The sequence below is a fragment of the Eubalaena glacialis genome, chromosome 14, assembly GCF_028564815.1.
Source record: "Eubalaena glacialis isolate mEubGla1 chromosome 14, mEubGla1.1.hap2.+ XY, whole genome shotgun sequence".
NCBI lineage: Eukaryota > Metazoa > Chordata > Mammalia > Artiodactyla > Balaenidae > Eubalaena > Eubalaena glacialis.
In genome coordinates, this window is record NC_083729.1 from 6,165,606 (window position 1) to 6,179,525 (window position 13,920).

The 13,920-nt window shown below is 35.6% G+C and overlaps 1 protein-coding gene across 7 annotated transcripts in view; it reads right to left on the bottom strand.

Moving 5' to 3' along the window:
- KIDINS220 (kinase D interacting substrate 220) overlaps positions 1-13,920 on the bottom strand; it is a 98,524-nt gene that overhangs the window by 16,992 nt on the left and 67,612 nt on the right. For 5 of the 7 annotated variants that reach the window (XM_061210490.1, XM_061210493.1, XM_061210491.1 and 2 more), the window contains exons 23-25: positions 8,317-8,495; positions 7,004-7,230; positions 4,784-4,897 (exon numbers count right to left, since the gene is read on the bottom strand). In XM_061210490.1, coding sequence (XP_061066473.1) covers positions 4,784-4,897; positions 7,004-7,230; positions 8,317-8,495 — 520 coding nt within the window. The remainder of the gene's footprint in view (positions 1-4,783; positions 4,898-7,003; positions 7,231-8,316; positions 8,496-13,920) is intronic. The other 2 variants (XM_061210495.1, XM_061210494.1) reach the window with 1 other exon arrangement.

Below are 13,920 nucleotides of genomic sequence, written 5' to 3' on the forward strand. Positions count from 1 at the left end.
TGTGCTAATTATTTTCATGCCTTTTCAGTGAGGTAGCTGATCTAAATGAAGCTATCTAAAGGTATCTAGTAAACCCTGCGGCACAGAAGGTCGAGGAAGAATGACTTGGTAGCAACACTGATCGTTCCCGCTTGGAGGCCTCAAACCCATCACCTCCATGAAGGCAGGATTTCCATCAGTTTTGTTCACTGCCACATCCCACTGTAACAGTGAACCAGTGGATGATCACACAGGCATCTGAAGGACTCAGTGCTAAATAATTCAAGGAAGGATAAACGGGTAAAGAAATGCTCTATCACTCCTTCCTCCGAAAAAATGCTTTTCAAGGAAACAGAGTTACCACCATGAGCAGCATACCCTAAATAAAAACACACTGAATACAACACTCATAAGAACAACTCTTTGAAAGACCACAACAAAATGCCACTGAGGAGACCTGGCTCAAGACAGGCCCTCCTTGGTGGGTCCTTCCCTTCATGGTCACAGAATGATCTGAATGCCACTACTTCCTAGTGGGACCTGGACTGAAAGAAGGTAAAGGCACCAAGTAAAATTCTCCTGGGAAGCTTTCAAAACTGTAAAATATTTGGAGCATTCAGATAAGCTGGAAATCCTTCTAAATTCTAGGAAGACAAACCGATTCTAGGAAATCAAACCACCTTGTGGGCCAGAGAAGCATCAACAGATAAAAGGCGGAATTAATCTAAACTAACTGGAGTGTTTATACATTACTCCCACCACTGAGAAGAGGTTATTTAACACAAAACAGTTTTAGTTTCTGAGTCTTTTTAAAGCTCCATGGAATTTGGTCTTTGGGACAGTAGTAATAATAACGATGATTAAGTACTTAAAGCATGCAAAGGCTGAGTAATCCTTAAATCAGACCTAGGAGGTAGGTCTGCTTTTTCCAGATGAGGAAGTTGAGTATCAGAGAGGTTAAGTAATTTCTCCCAGGCAAAGAGCTAATCACCAGGGCCTATTTAACTTGAATGACCAAGTACCTGAGCAAGTCATGCTTAGCATTAACAGGGGCAAAGAGGGCAGCACGGTGGTGACAAACGGTCCACGGTAACAGCCACACGGATTCCAGTTTGGCACCTGGTGCTCCCCTCCTGTGAGCCTTAGGTAAGTCTGCACCGTGGCACTGGACTAGACCACAGCTACTAGCGTTCTCTGAGGATCCCCCAGAGGGAAGGCAAGTCCAAGGTGGGGGGCCAGAGTTCTTTTTTCACTGGTTTTGTAAACTAGAATTCTCATTAAGATTTCATTTCTAAAAAAGGCTTCTCTGCTTTGAAAGTTTGAAAAACACTAGTTCTTTCTCGCTCTAATATCCTGGGGATCATATCTTGGGCCCAATGTTAATATATTTTTTTTCAGTTTTATAAGATTTGGCATATATTTTCTCTATTGTAAAATCACAGTGGAAAAAAGCCAGCACAGAGGCTTGTATTTTATGTCTTCGCCTTAGTGAGACACTCGGACATCTCTATAATTTATCTGATAAGTCCTTGGCTGGTCTTCACAAGTCACAATCATTACAACGTTCCTTAATGTGAGAAAACTCAACTATTTTCATAAGGCTCTGCTTTATGAAGGTTTATGAGAAATTCCTTGAGGTAAAAAAAGATGGGACCACCTATATTGAAAAGACCACAGAGAACTGGTTAACTCTCTATGATCTGGTTTTTTGGTTTTTTTTTTAACTCATTATTGTGTGTCCATAATGACAAGACAATTTGTCCAAAAATGTTTGCGTAGCTCCTGACTTATCTATAAGTAGCTCTTGTCATCAACTGTTGCATACAGGAGACAGATGAATGAGCGGAGATGAACTCACCTGCAGTCTTCTTATCTCAGAAATCACATCGTTTTCTACTACAGTACTGGAAAACTACAGGAGCCATGAAAGGCTAAAAAAATTTTTGTATTATATTAACTACTTCTTTGTTGGTTCAGCTATAAAAATCCCATACAATGTTCTCATGTATAGATACTTCTCCACATTTCCACCACTGTTTTTAACACAGCTTTGAATTAAGTGTCTACTTGAACTAGTCTACTTCTAAATAAATTTTACATGCTATTGTCATTGTTAATTTCTTAAAAGCAAAGAAGGCTTGGGAAGCAACTATTATTCACTAAGCAGATTACAGAACTACCTTTTATTATTAAAAGAACAGCAAATAGTATGGTTATTTTACTAAACAAAGGCACTAATATATTCAGAGCATTTTTACTCTTTGTTATTGCGCTTGTAAACACTTCTTAAGAATTGCATTATTTCCCCTTCCCCAAAAACTCATTTTAAAATTTGCCCAATGCTCCTTCACTGGTCCCTGAAATTACAGACACCTTTTACTCACAAGTGTTTGTCCTTAAGCATGGGAATAGCTACTACTTCAGCATGTCTCTGTCATTAAGACCATCAAATTCTTCACAGGATCTAACTTTCATCAAAAGTTTGCGGAGGAATTTTAGCTCAGAGAATTGCATTGCATGCATGAAACTATGTATTAAAGGCTCTCTGACTAAACTAAAAGTCATTCTTGCATATAGTGGCAATGATCCATGGATTAAATATTCCCCCAACACCCAAATAGAATTACTATGGTTTATTGTGTCTATCATTCGTGGATAATTGAAGTCTCTCAAACACTTCAGCTAAAATGTTAATGACTTAAAAAGAATCATCAACTCCTCAATGAAAACACCAAAATGGTTCTCTTCCTATTTCACTAATATTAACTCAAAGAAAATTAAAGTTAAAAAAAACTATTGCCTATTCAAATGTATGTTTTAAGTTAAAAATTATGCATAAATTCAGGATGCAATATTTCACCAAAGTAATTCTAACTGCTATGCTACATTTCTTTAGATTAAATTGATCATGTTTACATGGGCATAACATTCTGCAAATAAATCAATAGAACTTAAGATACAAACTGGGTTCTTAAATTCCACATTGATTGAATGAATAAAGATTTTATGGCTCATCACATTAAATGTATTTCTTATTAAGTACAAAGCCTTGAATAATAAATATACAAAGAGACTTCCTACAAAAGTTGGTTTTTTAAAGACACCCATCCTAAAGTGTTGGGGGAAAAAAGTTTTAAATAATTCCCTTTACATGCTGTACTAGCTCTGTTTATCTGGAAATTTTATCTTAATAAATACAGTTGACCCTTGAACAACACAGGTTTGAACTGTGCGGGTCCACTTATATGCAGATTTTTTTCAATGGTAAATACAACAGTACTACACGACCTGCGGTTGGTTGAATCCGGAGATGCAGAACCACGGATAAGGAGGAACTACTTCCACAAGAGGGCTGACTATAAGTGACAGTCTCTATTTTAGACTGCTAGGATTTTAGGCTGGTAGAGGAGGCTTGGTGCTCCTAACCCCTGCATTGTTTAAGGATCAACTGTATACAGATAAAGAAAAGTAGCGCTGCAGTAGTACTGAATTTACACTAAGCATGGGCACCTAGATTAAGCACGAGCCACTAAGGATCCATTCCTGGTCTATGCCATCTGGCTCATAATGTCTTTTTGCAGTCTCAAGGTTGATCGGAGATATTTTCAAACCTATTCTACATGTGTGGTACCAACGGCAGGCTTCAGAAAAACAGGCAAATGTGACAATAAAGCCCAACATTAAGGAACTAATACCACCAGCTGAATGCTCCTGACGACCGCTGGAAAAACCCCTTCCTTATTGGACGACAAAAAAAACCCCATCCCATGTCATTGAAAAAGGGGAAAAGCAGGAGGAAATGAAGGGTAAAGTTAAACATTAGCTTTTTAATTAATCCGTGAACTACAATTATTAGTATTCAGCTACTCTACACCAGCTGCCCATCACACTGCAGATGCACAGTTAGTGAACTGCTGTCATCGTGATTAAGACATTCGTTACTGCTGCTGAAGCGGGAGAAGCTCGCGTTCCACACCACAAGACTACTCCATTACCCTCGAGGAGTCTGTGGGTGAAGAAAGCCCCTCAGCAGCATCCTCCTTGATAACCTCCTAACAACACAAAACAAGAGTGTGGGTAAAAGGTGAAGGGGTGAGCCAAACAAGGACGATGAATGAACATGATGTTAAAATAATATATAACACTGAAACCTGGACGTGATTAGATTTTTTTCCTTCAATGATAATATTTTAAAATTTAAGTAACAGTTTAATTTCTATAGCTTTTGCCTCCTAATTTAAAAAATATATTAACAGGGAATTTCTTTTTCTTTTTAATTGTTAACCTACGTTTATCATCAGGAACACCTAAAATTTTAGGCACAGATGTATTTTGTTTTGGATTAGAGTTAATAGTACATTTGAATACTTCCCTGATTCTACTTAATTTCTGCTATTCAATCAAAATGTTCTTTCAATACGTCCTCCAATTTTTATACCATAGGGCTAGCATATATATAGATAGATAGATACAGATACCATATATGTATGTCCTTTAAAAAGAAATCAGAAATTAGCAGATGTAAAGGTTTAGTTTTAAAAGTTTGATAACAAACATTATTGGCCAGAAACTCTGGTTGTAAAAAACTCATCATTTACTTCCTGACACTGCAAGTCATTTTCCTTTCATAGATATTTACCAGAAATGAAAACAAAATACATTTTGTGTTAGTAACAGCTTATGTTTCTTAAAACTACTTATAAAATAAGTTGCGCTTTTACTACAGAAAGGACATAAGCAAACTTCTAATGCTGACTATGTTTCATATTAGAGTAATACTTTAGTTACGCTTTTTTATACTTACTAGGCCATTGCTCTGATCTCTGGGCAAATTCGTTTTTACTGATGGACGTGAGATGAGATGTTGGGAGCCGCCAGGGTAGTACCTTGGCGTGTAAAGGTAAGGGGCAAAGAATGGCTATGGAGAAAACACGTAACAAAACCATTACCGAAATCAAAGCGAAATGAGATGTAGCAAATGAAACTAACCAATAAAATACAACTCCACGTTTTTAATGCAAGTGACAAAACAAAAGAAAAAATGCCTCACTAATATTCTATAAGATATCAAACCCAAACTTAAGACATATTATTTAAATTTTTATACTGTTGATTTAATAAAGCTTTTTAAAAAGCAACTAAAGTTTTGTACCTTACAACTTGACACCGGAGTTTTTCTTTCCATTTAACAATTTTATGGGTTTACCATGTGTCAGGTTCTAAGTGATTTACAAATATTAACTCACACTCTCATAAAAAAAAAAAAAAAAGCAAAATAGAATCTCAATAGAATACTATTCTTTACCAAAAAAAGATTAGCCTTAAGTAAGACCAAAGAAAGTCTGAATTATATGAGAACCTCCTAAGCATGGATTACAGGAATACTGTTACTCTAAGTTCCTAGAGTTTACTTTATATTCTATATCCTGGACTTTACTCTGTCTCTTAAATAAGCAAGCACATTTTTTAAACGGGGAATTCATTGTTTAGAGGAGATCTATAACTACACCATTTATTTGTATCCAGCTTCATATAAACAGGAGCTATCAGACTATATGGGCTAAAAATAAAGATTAAAACATATTAACTTTCATTACACTGATGATCTTCCCTTACCTTTTTCACTCCTGCCATTTTAAGAAAATTGTTCTGCTTTTAACTTTCAGACTAAAAACCTCAAATAACTAGAGCAAAAAATAATTAGATCTAAAAACATGAGAAATTTTTAAATGTTTTAAAAATAATAAAACGATATTAAAGCATCACATCATTGTTATTCATGTGAAATTAGTGAACACACGGTCTCCACCTAGATGGTATGGTAATTTAATATTTAAAAAAAAAAAATTCTTGGTCTCAAAACTTCAACTGTCATCTAATTATCAGTTGAACCATTTTATGAAAAATTATAGCAGATTTTAAGACTGGCAAATAAAAAACCTGCATTTCACACTGCCTACCACTCAGTTAAAGTTTACAAGGATGAAATATATTATAAAATGCTATTGTTCCACCTTTTTCTCCTTATTTGAGTAAAAGAATGGAATAACATTCATAGGACCTCTATAAATGGTATACCTAATAACTTACATGGCTGACATTTCTCAAAAACTGGAAAATTTAAATTTTAGAATTCCTGCTTTGCCACATTTATTCAAATTTCTCTATCTTCCTAGCTTATATGAAATTTATTTAGGCATGCACTTGGCTTCTATGAATACTAGCCCCTGTGTTTTCTCAAATTAGACTAAAGAGGGAGAAAACAAAAATAAAGAAACTGCAAGGGATCTTAGAGTACAGTTCCAGAAAGTATAATACTAGAGCAGATGCTCCATTTTCCTATAGGAAATATTAGTGTTTAAGACCATTAAAATAAGGATAGCTTGGACCTACTAAACTTGATAGGGTCTGAATACTGCTGATAATTAATTGTGCTCTCATCTTTTGAAGTAGAAAATTATCATATTTATACTATGCAAATAATTATACAGGACTGAAGATAACTTGAAATAAAATTCTAGAAATTGGCTACAGTGCTATTATTTGGCAATAGCACCTGAGTCCTACCAGCAGGATTTCCCATTATTATCTCACACTTAAAAGCTGTAACACATATTAAATATAGGTTTACTGAACTACTATAAAAATTATCATTGTTTTAAAGGCCAATATAAATTATTATACAAGATTCAACAAATGGAATATTTGTTTATAAACAAACAGAAAAACAGATCCCTTTGAAGCATAGGATAGTCTCTGCTGACCCCGTAGAGTTCACTTTCTTATTAAGATAATAAATAAAAGCAAAAAGCATCTCTAATATTCAGACTCAATTGAGATCTACAACCGTTAAAATTCAAAATTCTTCTGATTTTTAAAAAATCATACTGCATTCAAGCTTAACACTTTTTGTCTTTAAAGCTAAAGTACAGTTTTAAAATAATAACAGACTCCATTAGCAGAAAACTTCTAATACTTCCCTGGAAGAAATTCTTAAAATTTAAGATTCCTAGCACTTGCTTACTCTGTTGTAGAACGGATGCTGGGGTCCCGTCATACCACTGTAATAGCTGCTATGAGGCTGTGGTGACACAACCCCTCCTCCAAACGGGGCATTGAAGGAGGTGGAAGAAGAGCAGACCGACGCAGGCTGACTGTAGCCCGACGGTGGTCTAGGGGGAGCTTCGTGCAGAGGTAGCGGGGGATACGCAAGTCCTCCGATATTAATCTGGTCTCTTGCAGCCCGAACATCTAAAAGATTAAACAACACCCCAGAGGGCAAAAGAAAATAGGACATTAGTATTTAGTCCAATTACCATTTCCTCCTTTAGGTACCAGATAGAAACATGACTGTATCACTCTTGCCAAGGATTTCAACTGGGTTACAGAAGTAGACAGGAAATTTTGAATACTCCATAGACAGTTTAGCAAGAGAAACTCAACTACTTTGCATAAAAGCTTTTTTTCACCATTTGAAAAGTCACCAACATCTGGATTCTTCTCCTCTGTTACCAGAACTATAAATTTTTTTCTGACTTCTCGAGGTATTTGTGCTATTCTAACAGTTCTTGTGACTCATAAAGTTTTGTTAATTATTAATAATTCAAACTTGTGTAGTAAATATAACGTTAGCTAAGATTGTGGGTTTGCAAACTATATGTCTCGTCCACCTCTGAACAAGAACAATAAACAATTCCATAGTCACAAAATACACCTCTGACAACAGCCTTATAACAGGTATCTAAAGAAAGAATGCAGGAGTATAAGGTTCTCTCTTCATAATTCCTGGAAAATGCAAAGGTGGGTCAGGAGCACCTGCATCACACAGAAGATAGTACGTTCCAACAGAGGTTCTGTGTGTGTTCACGTGCATACAGTGGTGCCTCAAGAACAACTTAAGTTTCTCCAAAATCCTCATGTCACTGTCCTCAAGTTCTAGTCCACAGATTTCAGTTAAAATTTTAAAAGTGATATAGATTTTCTTACCCCTCTGGATAGAGATCCCTGTTAAAGACAGAAGACTGGTGACAGAAAAATTACAAGGGACTGACATCTTAAAGTGGTGACTGCACCGTTAAAAGGAACCTGATTCCAAAGAAGGTTCAGCTGTGTAGGCTGGGAAACATAAAAAGGTCAATTTAACAAACAGCATTCTCCTAGCATTCCCAAAAGATGTCAGAATGCCGGTCCTCGGTTTCATTAATTCTCCTGTGTAGTGCTTGGTTCAATATTTCTCGGTGTTTCATGGAGCAGGAGAAACTTATACAGCTAAGTTAGAAATAGGAAAAGTTTTCAGTACTTCAGAGAGGAAAAATCAAATTTATTACTAATACCCACCTGCAATTATTTCCCGTAGTTTGGGGTCTAGATTTACAGTGCATGGCAAAAAGGTTTTTACATCTCGAGCCACAAGAACTGGGGTCCTTGAAGACAAAAACACTTCAAAATTTCTTATATCTCCATCTATTTCCAGGAGTGGCTCAACATCTTTAGTTGTTGGAATATTCTTTGATATTCTTCAAATAAGAAACAAACAAAAATGGTCATTATTGTCACTATTAGGCAAATTCTGCATGTAACTTAAAATTTGTTATTCATAAAAATAACACATTATACACCTTGCTCTCATAATTTTTTTAAAGAAAAGAAAAAGGAACGAAACAAGTGGTACAGTTACAAAATTACTAAGGTAACAAGTGTGAGGTCAGAATTACATTGCCCTAATGAAAGGCAGGATTGGGGCTAGGAAAACAGAGAAAGGAAAGTAACACATTCTAGATATGTCACATGTTAATGATCACCTCTCAGTGAAGACTAAATGAGTTACCATTTTACACACGTGAGCAGTAGCCTCAGACAGATTAAACAGTCTGCCTAAGCCACACAACTGAGAGAATCTGACTGGCTCTAAAATCCATGATTATAAAATACCATGGTTCTTGCCTTTGCAAAGAAAAGAAGAAATAAAGAATAATTTCTAAATAAATTACATGAACTAGAAAAAAGCACAGATTTTTCCTTTTTTAAAAAAGGTTTTATTTTCTACTATAAAAGTAATCTGTGCTTACTATATAAGCATATATATAAGGCAAAGAAATACAGAAAAACAGAAAGGGGAAAAAAACCACATCATTTTACCAACCAGACACGATAACTATCAATTACCGTGTCACTTAGTCTATTTTTCATTATGCATAACTTTTAACCTAGTTGAATTTATATATGTAAATAATTTTATATCAGGCAGAGATCTTAAATGTAAAAACAAGTGACATTCATTAAAAAATACTTAGTAAACACTTCTATGTTGAACTATATGAAACTGCCATTTTTATAGGTCAAAACGGTCAAATATTGACAATTCCATAGGGTTCAACCTACTACATGCCAGGCCATGTGCCAATCTGAGGCAGTGAGTAAAAATACATCAGAGAGAGATAAAGGAATGGAAAATATGAAGGAGCTTAAAAGACAAGGAAGTAGATGACAAATCTGGATATAACCCAAATGTCCACTAACAAGGAAAAGATAAATAACTTGTGGTATAGCCATATAACGGAATACTACTTAGCAACAGAAAGGAATGGACTTATTTATATATGCAACATGGATAAATCTCCTAGTAAATTATGTTGAGTGAAAGAATATAGCAAATAAAGAATACATAGTTGTATTTTTTTTCATTTATATAAAACTAGAAAATGTAAACCAACCTATAGTGACAGAAAAAGGATAAAGGTTCCCTGTGAAGTCAGGGATATGGGGAAGAGAAACGACAGGGAGAGACTTCAAAGGAATGGGAGGGGACTTTAGGAAGTGATATGTCTGCTCTCCTGACGGCGGCGACAATTTGGTGGGGATGCGTGTGTGTGTGTACATATATTTAAACTTCAGGAATTGTACAATTTAAATATGGCAGGTTATTGTATGTCAATTATATCTCATAAAGCTGTTTTAGAATCACTGTAAATCTGAAGATGTCTTCAAAACACTCAATTCCCAATTAGTCAAGAATATTAACTGTGAGATTATACTGAGTCTAGTTTCAGAGAAGCAGTAAGATTTTCATGCCCTTCAAAAAAGTGAAGTGGAATCTTACTCTAAGACTAGTTATAGTTACGTTATTTCTCTGGGACTAGCACTTGACTACTCAGGCCCACTACTTGGCTAGTAGCCATTTATTAAAAGCCATCTAAAAGAAAATCCAGAGAACAAAATTAGCAAACAAGAAAAGAACAGGGTGCTGGTGAGTAAATGAGGATAGCAATTTTGTCTTAATGAATTTCAGGAAGTCCCTTTTATGGACTCATGCACACGTGCACAAAACAAAAAGCCCTCTGAAATGGGATTACTTCTTAATAAATTAAACTGGCTTTCAAACTGATTATTAAATATATTTAAAATGAAATGGAAAACTTGAAGAATGGTTTCACAGAATCATCTGCAGAAGTGACCAAAATATCAGAGCTTAAACAGTTAAAAAGGTAGTTCATCTATTTCAGGAGTTTAACATAAAAGACTAAGAAGAGAAGCTAGAAAGATTTAGATGAAAACACACAGCTGACAAGTCACATGAAACAAATTAACTGGATTTTAACGCCAGCTCTGCTTAAGCTTGAATGTGGACAGTGTTCTCGATACGATGAACAATACTGCTGTTCACAAGCCAACAGTCTGCGGCTGGTTTCCAGATTGAAGTCTCTATTCTAACCTTTTGAGCTCAATACATTAAACTCTTCTACTGAAAGAGATATTTATGTAAATGATAATCTTTTGGCAGTAGGCCACCAAAATCATATGTGCCTTTATTTTTCAGATATTTTTCCAAAGGTTAGTATTTAGAGAATTTAAGCAACTTCACTTTTCAATTAAGAGTGAATTTAAATTTCCAGTATTATGAATCATGTGAATTAAAGCTGCCAGCAGTTAAATGGCCCACAGAAGGCATTATAAAACCTCAGGCATCAGTGATCTCCCAGTAAGTTTAAATGCAATCTCCTTCTATGCTACCAATCTAGCAGTACTTGTTAATGCCAACATCAATGTAAGTTAAAAGCATTTTGATTATAAATGACAGCAGTTTATAGAAAGTCCATATTAATTCCTTGGCAGAAATTACATAAGCCATTCATATCACTTCCATTCAAAATAAGGTTTTAAATTACATAGAAAAAATTCCACTTTAAATCAACATATAAATAGGTTCTAAGAGCATAATTTATGAAGAAGGCATATTTACCTTACTTTGTCTAAAAGTAGCTGCCCAATAATGTCATTATTTAGTCGTAAGAGATTAAAAATTAAGATAAATTTTCTTTAAAAATTTAAAAAGGGAAAACTTTTAACTGCCTCAGAATTGAATTACTTTGAAACAATTTAACTTCCAGTAGACTCTCAAATACTTTCTATCAGTGAGTATCCATTTGTTAAATACTCTCTATGCACAGAACACTTGGAGATTCTGGAAGATAGATGGAACACACAGAAAACAGCCACTCAGCATTGTAGCCAAAGGGTCAGAAACAAAAGACAAAATGAAATCCATTGTTAAGTCCATTACTATCTGTGGACAAAAACCCTAGACAACTTTGGAGCTAACCACACTCTCCCCTTCCGTCTTAACCAGGTTAATTCCTACTCATCCTTTGTCTCTCAGCTCAGCTCCCCCGCTTCAGGGAAGTCTTCCGTGAAATCACATTGCATTCCTCTATTACAAACCCTCGTAATAGCACATATGCTTTCTTACATACACATATCACAATTAGAATGTTACATTATTCAGTAGTGGAATTATTTTATTAATGTCTATCTCCCCCCACTATACTGTAAATTCCATTAAAGCTAAGAACAAGTTTGGTTTTGTTCACCACTGTATCTCCAGTGCTTAGCGCAGAATGCTGTCATATGACTTTTGCTTAATAAATATTTGTAGAGTGAACAAACTACACAAAAAAGTATTGTTCCCAAAGAACTCTATTCTTTTAAAATAATTTTCACTTTAATTACCCTTTCTGATACTGAAAAACCACCTTGTGCTTGGGAAAGACTACACTGATCCATTTCAGTTAATTTTTGTACATGGTGTGAAATAAGGGTCCAACTTCATTCTTTCGCATGTGGAAATCTAGTTGTTCCAGCACCATTTCTTGTAGAGACTATTCTTTCCCCCACTGAATGGACTTGGCACCCTTATTAAAGCTTAACTGGCCATAGATGTATGGGTTTATTTCCTGACTCTCAACTCTATTCCACTGGTTTATATGTCTGTCCTTATGTCAGTGCCACAGTGTTTTGCTTACTATAGCTTTGTAGTTTGTTTTTTTAACATCTTTATTGGAGTATAATTGCTTTACAATGGTGTGTTAGTTTCTGCTTTATAACAAAGTGAATCAGCTATACACATACATATATCCCCGTATCTCCTCCCTCTTGCGTCTCCCTTCCACCCTCCCTACCCCACCCCTCTAGGTGGTCACAAAGCACCGAGCTGATCTCCCCGTGCTATGCGGCTGCTTCCCACTAGCTATCTGTTTTACGCTTGGTAGTATATATAATTCCATGCCACTCTCTCACTTCATCCCACCTTACCCTTCCCCCTCCCCGTGTCCTCAAGTCCATTCTCTACCTCTGCGCCTTTATTCCTGTCCTGCCCCTAGGTTCTTCAGAACCACATTTTATTTTATTTATTTAATTTAGATTCCATATATATGTGTTAGCATATGCTATTTGTTTTTCTCTTTCTGTAGTAAGTTTTAAAATCAAGAAAGAGTTCTCCAACTTTATTCTTTTTCAAGATTGTTTTGGCTATTTGGGGTCTCTTGCAATTTCATATGAATTTGAGGATCAGGCTTCTGTTTCTGCAAAAAAAGGCTACTGGAATTTAGAAAGGGATTGCACTGAATCTGTAGGTCACTTTGGGTAATACTGACAATATTTAGTCTTCCTACCCATGAACATAGGATATCTTTCCATTTATTTAGAACTTCTTTAATTTACCAATGTTTTATAGTTTTCAGTGTACAATTCTTTACCTCATTGGTTAAATTTATTCCTGGATATTTTATTCTTTTAGGCACTATAGTAAATCGAAGTACTTTCTTAATTTCCTTTCAGATTGTTCACTGCAGATGTATAGAAACTCAACTGATTTTTGTGTTAATCTGTACCCTGAAACGTTGAATTTATCAGCTCTAGTAGCTTTCTTGTGAAATTCTTTGGGATTTTCTACATACAGCATCATGGAATTTGCGATTAAAGATAGTTTCACTTCCTCATTTCCAAATGGATCCACTTATTTCTGTTTCTTGTCTAACTGTACTAGCTAGAACTTCCAGTATAATGTTGAATAGCAGTGGTGAAAGCAGGTCACTTAGTCAACTCAGACTGCTATAACAGAATACCATAGACTGGTGGCTTAAACAACATTTATTTCTCACAGCTCTTAGAGTCTGAAAGTCTGCGATCAGGGTGCCAGCATGGTCAGGGTTCTGATGAGAACCCTGTCTCTGATTTGCAGTTAGCTCTCTGATTCTTTTTATAAGGACACCAATCCCATCATAAGGACTCAGCCCTCATGACCTCATCTAAACCTACTTACCTCCCAAAAGTTCCACCTCTGAGTGCCATCACATTGGGGGTAGGTTTTCAACATATGAATTTTGCAGGGGACCCATTCAGCCCATAGCAGCAGGCATCCTTATCTTGTTCCTGTCTTTAGGGGGGAAGCCTGCAATCTTTCACCATCGAGAATGTTAGCAGTGCATTTTTCCATAAATGCCCTTTACCACATTAAGTAAATTCCCTTCTACTCCTAGTTTTCTAACAGTTTATCACGAAAGCGTGTTGCATTTTGTCAGATGCCTTTTGTGTATCTATTGAGTAGTCTGCAATCCTTTTTATTTTTGTAAGGTGGGTGGTAACATCCATATTTTCTGATTTTAG